General features: G+C 43.9%; 1 protein-coding gene across 2 annotated transcripts in view; it reads left to right on the top strand.

Annotated features, from left to right (window-relative positions):
* Positions 1-13,756, top strand: part of LOC111567241 (ATP-dependent RNA helicase DDX3Y-like) — a 29,432-nt gene that overhangs the window by 1,352 nt on the left and 14,324 nt on the right. Inside the window, exons 3-9 of one of the 2 annotated variants that reach the window (XM_055008685.1) lie at positions 23-158; positions 263-360; positions 1,268-1,366; positions 4,205-4,365; positions 4,463-4,607; positions 5,730-5,874; positions 13,227-13,277. In XM_055008685.1, the coding sequence (XP_054864660.1) occupies positions 38-158; positions 263-360; positions 1,268-1,366; positions 4,205-4,365; positions 4,463-4,607; positions 5,730-5,874; positions 13,227-13,277 (820 nt within the window). In that variant the 5' untranslated portion in view covers positions 23-37. The remainder of the gene's footprint in view (positions 1-22; positions 159-262; positions 361-1,267; positions 1,367-4,204; positions 4,366-4,462; positions 4,608-5,729; positions 5,875-13,226; positions 13,278-13,756) is intronic. The other variant, XM_055008686.1, reaches the window with a different exon arrangement.

Raw genomic sequence — 13,756 nt, 5'->3', positions numbered from 1 at the left:
GTTTCTGCTTGTGATCTAACAGTTCCAGGACGTGGATATGGGTGAGATCGTCATGGGGAACATCGCTTTGAGCCGCTACACCAGACCAACTCCTGTCCAGAAATATGCCATTCCTATCGTCAAGTCCAAGAGAGACCTCATGGCCTGTGCACAGACAGGTAGCTCACAAACAGAGCAAACAAAACAGCAAAATACTGGTGTGAGGTTGTTGAGGTGCTGCTGTAAAATGTAAGACTGGACAAGGTTTACTTTGTGTCCGTAGGTTCTGGGAAGACGGCGGCGTTCCTGCTGCCAATCCTCAGCCAGATCTACGCTGATGGACCAGGAGAAGCTCTGAACGCAGCTAAAGCCTCTGGGCAGGTAGGGAAAGAAAAAACAAATCACTCGTAATCAGCAAATGGTGAGGATTATTGTACTCAGGACCACAAACATACAAGACTGTGTGTCGTTTCCACAGAGTAAGAATAGATTCCTGACAGATGCTGTTTAAGTAAACTTCTGTGTCGGTTCCAGTTATCTCTTGGAGAACAAGATTTCAGAGATCTGTCTAAAGATTACACCATTGATGCAGAGCTTCTAGTGGTCCTAAATCAACATAATATGTTTAATTATTTTAATGTAAGTCTAATAAAGGCCAATTCAAGGTTTAAATGCCCTCCTTCTGTAATCAATTAATGTCAAAGTTTGTGTTTTTGAAAATCTATATTAAATGGCCACATTCTATGTTGCAGTGATTTCTGATCTTTAATAACTAATAAACAAATGCTGCATTTCTGACAGTGTCATATGGGGGAATGAGCAGCCTTGGAGGAGGACTGCACACTCAGTGCTTTTCTAGTTTTCATCTGCAGCCAAGTTATTTCCATACAGCTAATGTTTCCACAGTATTTTTGAGTTTTTTTGTTCAGTTCTGAATAAAAGAACTCAAAACTACTGCATTAACAAGAAGACATAATGAAGGTTTCTGAGCAACTAACGTTTCCTTCATGTTCCTCACTGGTTTTGTTTTGCACATGTGGAGGTTGAATGTCAACAAACTTCTGTGTCTCTCACATAAAGTAAAAAAACAAAACAAAACAAAGCCCCTAAATCGGAGTCAGACAGACCTGTCCTGTAGATTAGACGTGGAAGATGTGACTTTTCTTTTTGTGCGTCGCTTTTGACCTGTCGTCTGAAATACATGAACCTGAAGCTTACACTTGAGTTAATTTCTGACTGCACTCCAAACACGAGCTGTTGATGGACTGGTGCTGTCGTTGTGTTGCAGGAGAACGGAAAGTTCGGCCGTCGCAAGCAGTACCCCATCTCTCTGGTCCTGGCTCCGACCAGAGAACTGGCCCTGCAGATCTATGACGAAGCCAGGAAGGTATTCACTAACACACACTGACATGGAATAGTGTTCATAGTCTACATGAAAATACCAATAAGATAAGAAAAGTTCTACAGCTGGTTATGACAATACAGAAGCAAAAATAGGAACAAAATTCTTACGTAGCAGAAGTTCTTAAACCTCATTAAAACTACATACAGCTGGATAATAAATAGCCTCCCATGCTCACAGTTTAGTTAGTTTTTATTTCATTCATTGACAAAACAAAAAAACATTTCAGTACAATACAAAAGCAAAAATTTCCAAACTTCTGAATGAAAGAAGAATAAGCTGATGTAATCTGTCCCTTTTTAACAAACCATCGGTTTACAACGAGCTTTAAACACAAACTAAATGACTCTCAGTGATTCTCACTCAGATCACAGTTTTCTCTCAACAAACACTATGAAACTCTTACTTCTTTTCTTTGTATTTTAATGACATGCTGGTTTTAATCTGTTTTTCAATCTTGTGTGTGATTTATTTCTTTTTTTTTTTGTGATTTGATTCATCGTCTAGTTCTGGGGTGTCAAACACGTGGCCCGCTGGCCAAAACTGGCCCGCCAGAGGGTCCAATCTGGCCTGACTTTGTAAAGTGTAAAAATTCCAGAGAAGACATTAACTCCAAATTGTCAATTAGTAAAACTATAAATTTAAAATAATTTCTAGACCATGACAAGTTGTTTTGATCATAAAGTAAAATACTAGATTGTTCATTGTTCTTTTGTCGTTTTGTGTCTCATTTTTGTAATATTTTGCCTAGTTTTTTGTGTCGTTCTCATATTTTTGTTGTTTTGTGTTTCCTTTTTGTCTCGCTTGTGTTTGTCGATTTTTTCGTCATTTTGTTTCTTTTATTGTCATTTTTCTCTCGTGTTATTTGTGCAATTTTTTGTCTTGTTTTTGTCCATTTTGTTTGTTGTTTTGTAACTTCTCTGTCTAATTTTTCTCCTCTTTTTTTGTTTTATTTCATGTTGTTTGGCTCATTTTTGTAATATTTTGTTGTTTTTGTCTGACTTTTGTTGTTTTAATCATAAAGTAAAATACTGTATTATTTAGTTCCAGATACCTGTGAGTGAATGTTTTGTGCCATTTTGTAGAGACTCTGTGATCTGGAAGTTGTAATGTAGACATGATAAACTGAGGAATAATGTTGTTGAAATTGAATTTCTTTTTCTTCAGAAATTTCAGGTTGTTCACAATGTTTTGTAAAAAGATAATTCCTTAAATGTGAACATTTTCAGAATGTACTTTTTTGCACTAAAACAAAGGGAACATTTGGAGTTGGTGTTATTTATAGATCATTCTGCTGTGATTTCACTGGTTTGGTCCACTGGAAGTCAAACTGGGCTGAATGTGGTCCTGAACTAGAATGACTTTAACACCCCTGATCTAGATTGTTCCATAAATTAACCACTTTCACAGAAATGCAATGTTACACTAATTTGGTCCTAAATCATGGAAAATCTGTTCTGGACATTGATTAGTAGAGTTTCTTTATGAGCTTTATATATAATTTTCAGGATACTATAATCTACTAAGTTGTGGAATTTCAACAGTTTTAACTGAAGAGATCATGTTTTTGTTGGATCTCTGTATTTTTTTTGACTGATTATTCTTATGGCTCTTTTCTGTAAAATGAAAGTCGACTGGATGTTTGTCTTCCAGGCGTCTCCCCAAACTTCAACGCAGTAGGTCGGATATGGAACAATCAGAGACAATAACTTCTAAGATAATATTTCATATTCAGCACACAGACTACCTGAAGCAGTAGAAAGAAAAATAACAAAGGCCTCAGTTTAATAAACCGAGAAAATGAAGACCTAAAATATCTCAAAAATTAGGTGACATCCACACAAAATGACCTAAGTTTTTCTAAAATTAGTCCAAAATTACTAAAACTTTACCAAAATGCATTAAAAAATTGTCCAGAATAAACTAAAATTAATCCAAAATGTGCAAATAGATGAAACAAAAATGCAAAAATAACACATCCTTGCGTGCACTGTTCTGCTTCTAGCTGCACACATCAGTGCAAATACACAAAACTAGACTCAAAATGTGTCTAAAATGACATAAATCTGATGAACAATTAGCCAGAAATAGTCCAAAATTATTAGAACCTCTCTGAAATTCCTAACATTTGTCTAAATTGTGTCCAAAATTAGGTTAAATCCGTCCAAAATACTTTTACGTTTATCCAAAATTGATCCAAAATGACAGAAGAAAGTCTAAAATGACTCACATGTGTCCAAAATAAACTCAGATTGTGTCCTTAATGACTACAGCCTTCTCAAAATGACTCAAAATTAGTCTAAAATGACATAAAAATATTTTTCTAAAAGTCCCAAATGACTAAAACTTATCTGAAAATTCCTAAAATATGTCAAAAATTAGGTAAAATCTGTCCAGAATGATCACATTTTATCCAAAATTTGTCCAATATGACTAAAACTTGTCCAAAATGCAAAAAAAAATTGTCCAGAATGACCCAAAATGAGTCCAAAATGTGAAAATAGAAGAAAGAAAACACAAATATAGCACATCCTTGTGTGCAGTTCTGCTTCTAGCTGCACACATCATTACAAATACACAAAACTAGACTTTTGTACAGACATACAGGACAAAATATTAATTACTAACTGAACCAGTGTTAAGGATTTCATTTAAACGGCTTTTTTAAGTCGCCATGTTTTCTTCTAAAAGAGGTCCCAGTGGCTTGTGGTTGATCCCAGCTGACAAAGGGTCACGAGAAAAAGACTAAAATCATCTGAAATGCACAAATCCATACAAAGAACCTAAAACGCAGCCTCTGGACGCTTGCTGTGTTCCTTGTAGTTTTCCTACCGCTCCAGAGTGCGTCCCTGCGTAGTTTACGGAGGAGCAGACATCGGCCAGCAGATCAGAGACCTGGAGAGAGGCTGCCATCTGCTGGTGGCCACACCTGGAAGACTGGTGGACATGATGGAGAGAGGCAAGATAGGACTGGACTACTGCAAGTAAGACGGCCGGCCGGCAGGAGGGAGGGGACACAGTGATAGAGTTATATGCCTTTTGTTTCTGTCACGACTTCCTCTCTTCCTCTGTTCGCTTCAGCTACCTGGTCCTGGATGAGGCGGATCGAATGCTGGACATGGGCTTTGAGCCGCAGATACGACGCATCGTTGAGCAGGACACCATGCCGCATAAAGGCATCCGGCAGACCATGATGTTCAGCGCCACCTTTCCTAAAGAGATCCAGGTATCAGTTCTGACATTCGTTTCTGGACCTTTTTATATATAGAGCATCTCCAGAACTGCAGATCTTGTGGGGTGTTCCTGGTCAAACAAAAAAAATGTGCAAATCATGCTGGTATTCCTCCTTGTTTACACTGTTCTTCTCCCAGCTGTGCACATCGCTGCTAGTAAACAAAACTGTCCAAAATTCATAAAAACATTGTCCAGAATGACCCCAAATTATTCCAAAACATGCAAATAGAAGAGCAAATTTGCAAAATAACACGTCCTTGTGTGCACTGTTCTGCTTCTAGTTGCACACATCATTGCAAATACACAAAACTAGACTCAAAAATGAGTCTACAGTGACATAAATCTGGTCAACAATTACCCAAAAATAGCTAAAAATGACTTAAGTTTTTCCGAAAAGACAGAAAAAAGTCTAAAATGATTCAAATTGTGTCCGTAATGACTGTTCTCGAAGTGACTCAAAATTAGTCTAAAATGACAGAAATCGTCAACAATTGCCCAAAAATAGTCCAAAATTCCTCAGAATTTGTCTAAATTGTGTCTGAAATGAGGTGAAATCCATCCAAAATGACTTGTTTATCCAAAATTGATCCATAATGACAGAAAAAAAAGTTTAAAATGACTCAACTGTGTCCAAAATAAAGTCAAATTGTGTCCTTAATGACTACAACGTTCTCAAAATTACTCAAAATTAGTCTAAAATGACATAAATCTTGTCAAAAATATTTTTTTCTGAAGGTCCCAAATGACTCAAACTTCTCCAAAATTCCTAAAATGTGTCAAAAATTCTGTGAAGTCCATCCAAAATGACTAAAACTTGTCCAAAATGCAAAAAAAATTGTCCAAAATGACTCAAAATTCATACAAGCTCTGGCATTAAAACCACGCAAACACATTAATAATCCTGGAGTTATCTTGGACTCAGCAATCCATTTGGATAAAAAATATAACAAAGATGACTCTTTGCCACTTCAGAAACCTCAGCAGACTGCAACAAATCCTCTGAGACACTAATACATGCTTTTATCACATGCTGGTCTCCCATAAATAAAGTCTGATTGATTGTCTTCATGCGAAACAAATCTGCTCATCACCACGTTGTTCGCTGCTCCTGCAGATCCTAGCGAGGGATTTCCTGGAGGAGTACATCTTCCTGGCCGTGGGCAGAGTGGGTTCCACCTCGGAGAACATCACTCAGAAAGTGGTGTGGGTGGAGGAGAGCGATAAGAGGTCTTTCCTGCTGGACCTGCTCAGCGCTACGGGTGAGACAATCTCTCAGCAACTTTCACAACACTGAGAGACACAAAACACGCTGTCTGCAAGCTGAATCATCTACATCTGTCGAGCTACTGCTAACACACATAGACGCACAGAATACACTTCATGAGACATTTTCATGTTGTCATTCTCACACCTCAGCCAACACATTTCCACCCGGTGTAACGTCCATGAATGTCCTCTGTCTTTCAGCTGTTTGAAAACACTTGGAAATAGTTCTTCATACTGTTAGATGTTCATACTTTTCAAATAGTTTCTGTTCATGTGTCAGATTTGTGGTTGGAATAATAAGTAAGTTACTTTATGTAGTCTGTAAAAATACTTGTTTGAGTCGAGGCATTGCCCCTCTGATAACCCTCTGAACCTCCAAACCTGCCGGAAGCTTTCAAAGACACGCTGTCTTCAAAAAAATCTGTTAAAATTACACCATTCAACCATCAGCAGAAACTGTAAAAATGTACGGATTTACTTTGATCATGCGTAAGATGCCATTTTGTCAGAAACACTGACGAAATCTACGTTTAAAATCACAATATTTTATCAGAATACTTTTATTTTACATATCTCATTTAAAATGATGTCAAATATGAACCAAACTCAGATTCTGACAAATGTTCTGTGCAACTGAGAAACCATTTGTGGGTCAGCTGTGACCCGGCGGTCTCCAACCTTTTGTGCACCACAGACCGGATTCAAGCAAGACAATTTTCAGTCATCACGTGATGACGGCTGACTGAAGGACGTGTTTTGTCGGGCTCCCGCTCCCACATTATTATTAGTCGCAGCGAGACAAACTCCTTGTCCTGCCGTGACAGACTTTTGACAGATTTTTATTTTTATACAAAGCTACACCTTCTGATGAAAAGACTTTGAGCGTAAACCACCTTGTAAAGAACTTTCAGACTTCGCCGGTCAGAGGCTAACCGCAGCTAACTGCTAACGGACAGTGCTATCAGCAGCGGCTAACTAGCTGCGGTGGCTCAACACGTCGGTGTGTTACAGTGTTACAGTGTTTGGATGCAAACAGCAGCAGATAAGGGCTTTATAGCACCACAGTAACAATCCTAGTTCACTGTTTAGTTTTCGGAAGCCAGGGACATGGCGGACACAGCCAGGGACTCTTCACCGGACACCACTTCCTTGTCTGCCCCCCCCCACACCTCTGAACTAGATGCAGCCAACACAACCATCATCCGCCTGAAGGCTGACATCCGTCGTCTAACTGAGGAGCTAAAAATCAAATCAGATATACTCACCTCTTACATGAACGTCGCCTGCAAGCAATCCCGCTACCTCGCTTCAGTCCAGTCCTCCCTCCATGACACCCTCCCGTGGGTCCCCGTCAGCCCCCGGCCCTCGTCCTGTTCAACCCCGAACCGACATCCATCCTGGTCCGAGGTCGTCATTCGTGGCAAAAGCAGCCGCAACGACCACACCGTCTCCCCGGCCCGACCAAATCTCATCAGCTTTGCGGCTCTGTCCCTACCGGCCAAGCCCCGGCCCGCCAACCCGGCGGCGACGCTGATCGGCGGCGACGCCTCCTCTTCCTCCAACCTGCCAGCTGCCGGAGCCTCTGCGGCTCCCATCCGAACAGACGACGGACCGCCAAAGGCTCTGGACCCCCCGACGTCCAACGCTGCGGATCGGCCGGCCTCCTCATCGGGGGCGGCTACTTCCCGGTCGCCGCTGGACGCCGGCGCAAAGACCACCTCCGCGCAAACGTGCGGTGGCCCCCGGGCTCAGCCTGGCTCCACCGGCAGGGTCTCCCCTCCGCGGGCGACCGGCAGCACTCGGTCCTCCTCCGGAGAGCAACAAATCCAGCGGTCCCAAACCCGGATATCCTCCGCAACCTCCCGACGACGTCTGCTGCGGGACGCGGTTCGCCGCCACTCCGCCGGGTCCGTCGGCAAAGACTTGGACCATCATGGCAGCTGTCTACAACCCGAGTTTGTAGACTCCTCATCGCCGCGTTTCCATCGCTCCACCATCACCTCCACCCTTACCGACACCGAGCCACAGGGACAGCTAGCACCCGCGGCGGCTCCTCTGCACACCAGCCCCGACGCAACCTCAGCCGGAAGCCCTCCACGCCACCTCTCCCGTAAGTTCACAACCTCCCGTCCACCACTTGCCCCACTCTTCGCCCCCTCTACGCTCATCATTGGCGACAGTATCATGAGAGGCATCAGGTTCTTTAACGCTATCACACTGTCATTCCCCGGTGCTACAGCTGCAGACATCGCTGTTAAAATTCCTTCCGTTCTCCGCTCACTCCCCTCCTCTGTACACCGCATTATCCTTCACGTCGGCTGCAACGACACAGCGCGCCCCCAGTCTGAGCAGACAAAACGTGATTTTCTAAATCTGACGGACTTACTGAAAGACTGCGGAAAGTCTATTTTTATTAGCGGGCCCCTACCAACGGTAAACAACAACTCTGAGCGCTTCAGCAGACTGCTCAGCCTGAACACCTGGATTAGCTCGTTCTGCCGTGCCAGCAGAATTAACTTTATTGACAATTTTAACTGTTTCTGGAACAGGCCAGAATATTTTAACAGTGATGGCATCCATCCAAACAGGTCCGGCAGATCACTTTTAATCTCAAATATCCAATACACCGTCCACACTTCAGACTGACTAGTGCCAGTGTTTACATCCATCTCTTCTTCACGCTCCACTGAACCGCCTCCCAGCTACAGCGCCCCCCTCTGTCCCCACCTGGAACTCCCCCCATTTTCCCCTCCAGCACACCCACTGCCTCCCCCCTCTGGCTCCCCTTGCCCGTCACCCCCGCAGTACCAGAATTCAACAAGCTGCCAAATCCCCACCATCATCAGCTTCAGACAACCTCGGCAGCCCTCCCTCAGAAACTGCCATTTTGCTAACCTTCGCCCACTTCCACGGACCTCACAGCCTTGTCCCCAGAAGCCCTCCCCTAATCACACATCCACACTTCACCTGAACTTTGCCCTCTTCAACACCCGCTCCGTCACCAGCAAAGGCCCCATTCTACAATTATTCATCCTGGACAATAAACTGGACTTCCTCTGTCTAACCGAAACATGGCACAAACCACTGGACTTCTACCCACTCAACCAAGCCACCCCCTCCGGATACACGTACCTCAACTCACCCCGCCCAGAAGGTCGAGGAGGCGGCATCGCAGTCATCCACAAACAGGTCTTCACAACCATCCCACTTTCCATCCCTGCCTCCCCCTCCTTTGAACACCTTGTTTTTAAATCACCCGGTCCCACCCCAATGGTCACTGCTATCATTTACCGCCCACCTAAACCAAACCCCTCATTTCTCCCTGACTTTTCCCACTTTGCCACCCAGCTATTAGCTACATCTCCGTCAGTCCTCATCCTTGGTGACTTCAACTTTCACATGGACAACCTTCACAGTAAATCTGCCTCTGACTTCCTAGATCTCCTACAATCACTCAACCTCACCCAGCATGTCAATTTCCCCACCCACAACCATGGACACATCCTCGATCTGGTTTGCTCCTCTGGTCTTACAGTCCTAAATATCTCCAGCTGTCATCTCTCCATCTCTGACCACCTAGCAATAACTATGGACATCAGCCTCCCCACCCCCCTGCCCAAGGAAAAACGGACAATCTTTTTTAGAAACACCAGATCACTCTCCCCCTCTGTATTCTCCGCCTCACTGACCACTGCATTGTCCGTCTCCCCTCCCCCGTCAATCAATAACCCCACTGACCTCATCAACCACTACAATCATACTCTCTCTTCCTGTCTTGATCAGCTTGCTCCCCTCAAATCCAAATTAGTTACTTTCTCCCACTCTGCTCCATGGTACACCCCTGAACTCCACCTCATGAAAGCCCATAAACGACAGCTAGAACGTCTTGTCAAGAAAACAAACCTGACAGTTCACCGCCAAGCCTACTCCGACTTCCTCCAACAATACAAAGACGCCCTGAAATCTGCACGGTCCACTTTCTACTCTGACCTGATCAATACCAGCTCCAACAACCCCAAATCCCTCTTCTCAACTGTCAATAAACTCCTTGCCCCCCCGGACACAGTCTCAAACTCGTTCACCACTGACAAATGCAACCTATTCCTCTCTTTTTTTCATAACAAAATCATCTCCATCCACAGCAGCCTTGTCACCTCTCCCACTTCACTTGATCCCCCCTCTCCTCCACCAAACCCTCTGAACTTTCCCCCCCTGGCCCACTTCTCGCCCGTTTCCCCCCTGGACCTGCCCAAATTCATCACTGGAACTAAAAACTCCACATCCTGCCTGGACCCCATCCCCACTGCCCTCCTCAAAAACTGCCTCCCTGTTATCGCCCCCCTCATCTCTAACATCATCAACACTTCCCTCAGTACTGGCTGTGTCCCCTCACCCCTCAAGCTCGCCTCTGTCTCCCCCATCCTCAAAAAACCTGGTTTGGATCCAACCTCCCCTCACAACTTCCGGCCCATCTCCAATCTCCCCTTCATATCCAAAACATTAGAACGTGTCGTCGCTGCCCAGTTGAAAACTCACCTCACCTCCAACAACCTGTATGAAACCTTTCAATCCGGATTCCGCTCTCATCACAGCACTGAAACTGCTCTCCTCAAGGTCACCAATGATCTCCTCCTCTCCTCAGACTCTGGACAAGTCACCATCCTCATTCTTCTCGACCTCTCTGCAGCATTTGACACAATCAATCACTCCATCCTCCTGTCCCGCCTTCAATCCTCCATTAACATCACCGGCACCGCCCTCACCTGGTTCACATCATATCTCACTAATCGACAACAATTCATCAAGGTCAACAACTGCACATCACCCACCGCCCCCCTGTCCCATGGTGTCCCTCAAGGATCAGTACTTGGCCCCCTCCTCTTTATCCTGTACCTCCTCCCCCTCGGCAACATCATCCGCCGCCACAACCTACACTTCCATTGCTACGCCGACGATATCCAACTCTACATCTCCACCAACACCACCGCCACCACCACCCTCCCCTCTCTCTCCAGCTGCCTGGCCGACATTAAATCCTGGATGAGGAAAAATTTTCTCCTGCTAAACTGTGACAAGACTGATCTCATCCTTATCGGACCTAAATCACTCACACCATTTCCCCACCCCCCCATTACCATTGATAACACCACCCTATCTCCTTCTGCTCACATCCGCAACCTCGGTGTGATATTTGACAGCAACCTCACTTTTGAACCCCACATTAATCAGATCACCAAAACTGCCTATTTCCATCTCCGCAACGTCGCCCGTCTCCGCCCCTTCCTCTCCTTCTCAGCCGCTGAAACCCTCATTCATGCCTTCGTCACTTCCCGCCTTGACTACTGCAATAGCCTTCTCTTCGGCTCCACCTCCAAAGTTCTCAATAAACTTCAACTCATTCAAAACTCTGCTGCCCGACTCCTCACCCGAACCTGTTCTCACGACCATATCACACCCGTCCTGCGGAACCTCCATTGGCTCCCCATTTCACACCGCATCCAGTACAAACTGCTTCTCCTCACCTTCAAGTCCATCCATAATCTAGCCCCCTCTTACCTTACCGATTTGCTCCTCCCCTACACCCCCCCCAGGAATCTCCGTTCCTCCCACACAAACCTCCTTTCCATCCCGCACAGGACCAGCCGGCGACATTGGGGGGACAGAGCCTTCGCCATTGCCGCCCCCACACTCTGGAACTCACTCCCCCATGCCCTCCGTGACTGCACCAACCTCACCACATTTAAATCCCTTTTAAAGACTCACCTTTTTAGATCTGCTTTCCTTAAGTGATTCTGTATTTTATCTTGAACTTGTTTACTATCTACTGATTTTAATTATCTGTTTTGTTCTATCTTATTGTATTTTATGTACAGCGTCTTTGAGCTTTTGGAAAAGCGCTTTATAAATAAAATTTATTATTATTATTATATTATTAATTTTCTATGGACTGGTCATCGCACAAATATCAAACGAGAAAAGCACTCAGAGCAGCACTCTACCAAGGCTGCTCAGTCATTGTATCATTTCCAACAGATAAAATCTTCAATAAAAAAAGCACAAGAGTGTGTTCTGCATGTGTACATTATGTACGGATACCGAAGCACATCACCTAAATATGTAGCAGGCAGCAGGAATTGATGGGACTCAGAAACACTCCCACCATTTAATCAGTTGTTCCTTGGATCATTTCTGACAGATAAGTCCTGATAAGTCCTCAGTGGTGGATTTGTAGTAGGATCACAATCATGTGATCATCAGCAGGCAGCTGATGTAGTGTTCACTTGTCGTCATGGTTACAGTGACGCCGTGCTGCTATCTCTCAATGATACAGAAATCTTTAATAAATCCGTGGATCCAGACTATAAGCTGCATCACTGTTAAAATCTAATCACTTGGTCCTTTTGTCATTTGTGACCTTCTCTGAAAATTTCATCAAAATTTCTTTGTCTGTTTTTGAGTAATGTTGCGAACAGACAAACAGACGGACAAACAAACGTATCCTGATCGTCACATAACTCCACCACGTTCCTTGGCGAAGTAATAATGATGTTTTGTTTTTTTAAAGAGTCCTAAACAAATAAAATTCCTTGTTATTGCTATTTTCTTCTGTCAGCATCAAGTCTCTCCCTCTTTTAAAAGAAGCTCTCCAGAGACGTTTGTTTTTAACTAATTTTGGCAGACTGACGGCTTCATTTAACATCAAGTGCGTGAAACAAGCGCAGACGGAAGACGATCTAGTCATTTTTCCAGAATAAAACACCCTGCAGACTCTGCCAGAAATCAAATCTAAAATAAAGCGTTTTTCTTCTCTCTGTGCAGCCTGGTGGTTGGGGACCGCTGATGTGACAAACAGTAGCATGACAACAATTCAGAGTTTTCAGGTTGAACTGCAGGCAGTGTTTCCACAGAGAGAGAATCAAAGCTCCTGGATGAATCCCATAAATGCAGCATGGCTCACAAATGGTGAACAGAGGAGCAAGTTGTTGGAGATCCATTCAGCATGGTGAAACATCTTTCTACAGCTGATCTGCAAAATAGTGTTACAACACAAAGGATGTAAAAATGTAAATAGTGAAATATCCATCATATGTATATAGTATGTAATGCTGTGATTTATAGTATTTTAGTCCTGACATTTCTGAGCTCTCTCTCTTTCTTCATGGTTGTTCTGTTTCCATACAGGACTTTAGATCGCTGTGAATAGAGAGACGGGAGCAAAGAAACGGCTACAAACTGCTTGGGGTTCAGAGGGTTAACTTAGGAATATTAGATTTACAACCTTGGTGTTCAACTGGTGACTGAGTGCAGTTTACATGTCGGTGGTTTGGTGTGGTTTTATCCCAAGTCATCCCCAGCGAGGTACAGGACAGTACTGGAGACAACATAGAGAAACCCGGTAAGATCCTCAACCAAGAACCTTTTATCTGTCATTTCATGTTTCCAGTAGTTGTGCTTGACTTTACATTTCCTCCCTGTGGATGGAGAACCTCTTGGTCATTCAGTTGATTTAGGTTCTGTGTATCATTTCACCAGTTAGGTCTGCTCAGCTTAAGTTGCCTGTTGTTTCTGTTTTTCGTTTGTTTTTTTTTTATAGCTCATGAGTTTATTGGTTCATCTTGATGTCCAGTTCTGTTGCTGTGGTGTCGTCATATCAGACATGTAACCCTGATGGAGAGAGTCTGGTCACTGATGCTGCTGTGTCTCAGCGTCTATCAAATGATTAGTGACGCTGCTGAATCAGAAAACATTGACCAAAGTCTTTCCATCAGTGGCTCTAGTAGTGCCTGCACAAAAACAAAGTGTTGCTGATGCTGTTAGTTTTTTTTTATCAGCTGATTACTGGTTGTTTTTATCCACACTGCACCTCCTGTTGCC

Source organism: Amphiprion ocellaris, chromosome 24 (genome assembly GCF_022539595.1).
Source record: "Amphiprion ocellaris isolate individual 3 ecotype Okinawa chromosome 24, ASM2253959v1, whole genome shotgun sequence".
NCBI lineage: Eukaryota > Metazoa > Chordata > Actinopteri > Pomacentridae > Amphiprion > Amphiprion ocellaris.
Note: the sequence above shows the minus strand (reverse complement) of the source record. Positions and strands in the feature narration are given on the sequence as shown.